The 4,165-nt window shown below is 35.7% G+C and overlaps 1 protein-coding gene across 1 annotated transcript; it reads right to left on the reverse strand.

The window, feature by feature from the left end:
• Window positions 1–715: 715 nt before the first annotated feature.
• Window positions 716–3,674, reverse strand: LOC143433960 (uncharacterized). The gene is made up of 4 exons (XM_076706193.2): window positions 3,626–3,674; window positions 3,366–3,426; window positions 1,122–2,337; window positions 716–1,066 (listed from the first exon to the last, which is right to left on the reverse strand). The coding sequence occupies exons 1-4, from the start codon at window positions 3,657–3,659 to the stop codon at window positions 863–865; spliced, it is 1,515 nt and encodes a 504-aa protein (XP_076562308.2). The 5' UTR covers window positions 3,660–3,674; the 3' UTR covers window positions 716–862.
• Between the last annotated feature and the right edge of the window lie 491 nt (window positions 3,675–4,165).

The raw sequence follows: 4,165 nt of genomic DNA on the forward strand, positions 1-4,165 counted from the left end.
TGGGCAGTGGAAGAGGAGTGGGAGGAGCCAGAGGCAGGGAAAGAGGGAGAAGACCAGGAGAGCCATTGGAGGGAGGAGGAGAGTTTGGGGAAGCAGAGGAGTTGGCAGTTGGTGGAGAGAGAGAAGATGAAGAAGACCTTGACCTAGGAAACCGCAAGTTTTTAAGAGCTCTTTTAGCCGGGGAATAGTGTAGTTTAATGGTGAATCTGCCCAATCTAGGCATGCAGCATTCATTTGATATTTATTGACTTGTGTCTTTATTCTATGGACTCCCTATGGGCAGGAGATTTACCGCAACAGCTCTCCTTTACACAAATTCACATCCATAAGTTTAGGTGGATGGAATCTTGCCTTAATGTTACCATTCCTTTAATTCCATTTAATATCATTGATCACAGAATTTAGCTTCATTCAACTTCCTGGTTAGATTTTCCCTTTTGACCTAATGTTTTATATTTTTTTCTTTCTAAGATTACTATGCTTGCTGAAAACAAACATCATGAGACAAAACAAAGGTCAAAGCCTTTGCTGGCTTCACTGAGACTTCCTTTGTCAATGCAATAAACATCAACCTCTTTACCTTATCTTCAAGGACACTCTACAGAACCGCCACCATAGTAATTCAATTCCTTCAAACAGGTAACATCTACTCCCATAAGGCACATATTTTAATACTGACATTTCCTAGGGTCAAAAAATTTAGATCACCACAGCTTATTTCTACTATAAATTCGTTCATGTTTTTAAAAATGATTAGGACATGCAGAGGCTTTAACATGTTGATTACTTTCAGATGGTTTCTCTCTCATATGTGTTCATTTCTGTATTCAGAAACCACTGTGGCATGTAAATGGTTTCCCAATTATAGTACAATCAAAAGAATTCTGCTCAGTATCTGTTCTTTTATGTCTTTGGAGACAACAGAGATATGCACAGCCTTATCATGTTCATTACATCTGTAAGGTTTCTCTGAAGTGTGTGTTCCTTCAAGTGTTTGGAGAGTACAGTGACATGCAAAGGCTTTACCACATTGACTACATTCATAAGGTTTCACTCTGCACATTTTCTTTTGTGTATTCAGAGATGACTGTGTCCTGGAAAGGCTTTATCTCATCCATGACATTTAGTTTCTCTCCAGTATGTGTTCTATTATGATATTGGAGACCACTCTGACATGAAATGGCTTTACCACATTGATTATATTGATAAGGTTTCTCTCCAATAGGTATCCTTTTATGTTTTTGGAGACTACATTGACATGAAAAGGCTTTACCACATTGATCACATTCATATGGTTTCTCACCAGTATGTGTTCTTTTATGTCTTTGGAGATGACTGTGACATGAAAAGGCTTTACCACATTGATCACATTCATATGGTTTCTCTCCAGTATGTGTTCTTTTATGTCTTTGGAGATGACTGTGACATGAAAAGGCTTTACCACATTGATTACATTTATAAGGTTTCTCTCCAGTGTGTGTTCTTTTATGTCTTTGGAGACTACTGTGACATGAAAAGGCTTTACCACATTGATTACATTCATAAGGTTTCTCTCCAGTATGTGTTCTTTTATGATATTGGAGACTCCCGTGAAATGAAAAGGCTTTACCACATTGATTACATTCATAAGGTTTCTCTCCAGTATGTGTTCTTTTATGATATTGGAGACTCCAATGACATGAAAAGGCTTTACCACATTGATTACATTCATAAGGTTTCTCTCCAGTATGTGTGATTTTATGATATTGGAGGTGACTGGACCTTGCAAAGGCTTTACCACATTGATTACATTCATAGGGTTTCTCTCCAGTATGTGTTCTCTTATGACTTCGGAGATTACTTTGACAGGAAAAGGCTTTACCACATTGAGTACATTCATAGGGTTTCTCTCCAGTATGTGTTCTCTTATGATTTTGGAGATTATTGTGACATGAAAAGACTTTACCACACTGATTACATTCATAAGGTTTCTCTCCAGTGTGTGTTCTTTTATGATATTGGAGAAGACTGAATCTTGCAAAGGCTTTACCACATTGATTACATTCATAAGGTTTCTCTCCAGTATGTGTTTTTTTATGATATTGGAAACCACTGTGACATGAAAAGGCTTTACCACACTGATTACATTCAAAAGGTTTCTCTCCAGTATGTGTTTTTTTATGTCTTTGGAGCTTACTGTGACATAAAAAGGCTTTACCACATTGATTACATTCATGTGGTTTCTCTCCAGTAGGACTTCTTTCATGCCTGCAACAATAATGGGCACATGTGAAAGCTTTACCACATTCATTAGCCTGATCAATCTTTTTATCAATATGAATAAATTTTACAGTTGGTCTAATAATAAAGAACATAAATATCTTAATGTTTTATCACTTTGATGTTCACGGTTATACTTGCTCACTGTGGATTGCTTTACCTCTTTGAAAAGACCTGTGATGGTAAGAGCATCTATTACATGGTTCACATTTACAGCCTCCTTTTTCTATATGAGATTTCTATATGATGTATTTCACATGTCTGAAGAAATACAAAGCAACTCAGAGCATTACAACACTGATAGCATTCTTAGTTTTTCGTATAGTGTAAATCAAACAACAGGAGCACTGTGAACCAGGATGAACAGAAGAATTTCCAAACTTCTAGTACCTATAGAGATTTTCTGCAATGTGACATTGGGGATGTTCCCAGTAAAGTCAGAAAATCAATTAACTGCAAATGTCTATCTTATTTGGAAAGTCTACCAAAGGCAAATACTACATATCTTCTCACAGATAGAGGTACGTTTTTCCTTTTAGTATCTTTATGCTCACATGGTTTCATCCATTCTGACAATTGATATACCCATTAAAAAAGAAGAAAAAAATGAAAGGTTTCCACATTAAAATCACACACATTGATTCTTTGTTAATTGCAGACATGATTAATGTTTCTCCACAACATTCTTGACTCTAATAAACTGACCTTGCCATAAACTTAAAATTTTCACTACAAGTATATGAGTATCACCAACTTTATCATGGAGTATTTGCTTATTAGAAGGTTATGGATACATGTTTATCACTATTCAATGTGCAACATCTAAATATTATGAGACTATACAAATTGGTAGTTCCACAACATAGTTCTAATGGAGATAGAAATCAAATAAAGAAATCTCTTAAGGCATTGTTTCCTTCTCTTCTTTCTTTTTGCTAACACCAATCAGATAACTGACATTGAGGTACATAGTTTTTGGAGAATATTATAATCATAGCCACAATAAAACGACTGATATTTTACACACTTGCTTTCTTTTAGAGCTTCCGGATCATATTAAAATTTCCTCACAGGCATATTTGTATCAGCTTAAACATTAAAGTTACCTTTCATGACTTCTAGAAGCTTGACGTTGTTCTTCAATATGATGGTCTTCCAAATTATAGCCTGAAACTAAGGTACCAGAAAATGATTGATACGGTACTAGAATTAGGCAAAATTCAAGTGACTCTGAATTTTCACAGCAATGAACCTGATTTATTCAACTCAATATTACTTGTTCTTTATTGAAATAAGAGATGATAATCAATAACCAAGAAACATTTTTCCCTTATTTTGAGAAGCAAAAGAAAATTCACAGTCTTACCTGTAGCAGTGAGGTTCCAGTAGATCTCAAGCATCACATCTTTGTAGAGATTCCTCTGGGAAGGATCCAGCAAATTCCACTCTTCATCAGTGAAGTTTACATGCACATCATCATAAGTCACTGTATCCTAAAATATCACATACATGTGTACAACACAAAGCCTGATACTGACATCACTACAAAGTAAATGTATGCTTCCTAGACAATATAATCTTATAATTCACATGATTACTCCATTTATTTTCTGACAAACGAATTATAATATAATCACCATGTCAGTTTAGAAGAAACTTGAAATATTGACACTTGAACCCTTGACACAGTGTTCACCTGTGTCACTCCTGAAAGCTTTGAATAGGATATAGCCTTGCAGCACAAATGGCAATTGAGAGGGGTATGCAGGGGGAAACAGATGAACTGTACAGAGCACATATCTGAAAAGCTGTATGAACAATTACTAACTACAAAGGTGATGGGCAATCTGTATTTGCTCATTTCTGTAATCACAGAGGTACAGGCAGATGTATGTCATTGAGCTGG

Source organism: Arvicanthis niloticus, assembly GCF_011762505.2.
Source record: "Arvicanthis niloticus isolate mArvNil1 chromosome Y unlocalized genomic scaffold, mArvNil1.pat.X SUPER_Y_unloc_2, whole genome shotgun sequence".
Taxonomy (NCBI): domain Eukaryota; kingdom Metazoa; phylum Chordata; class Mammalia; order Rodentia; family Muridae; genus Arvicanthis; species Arvicanthis niloticus.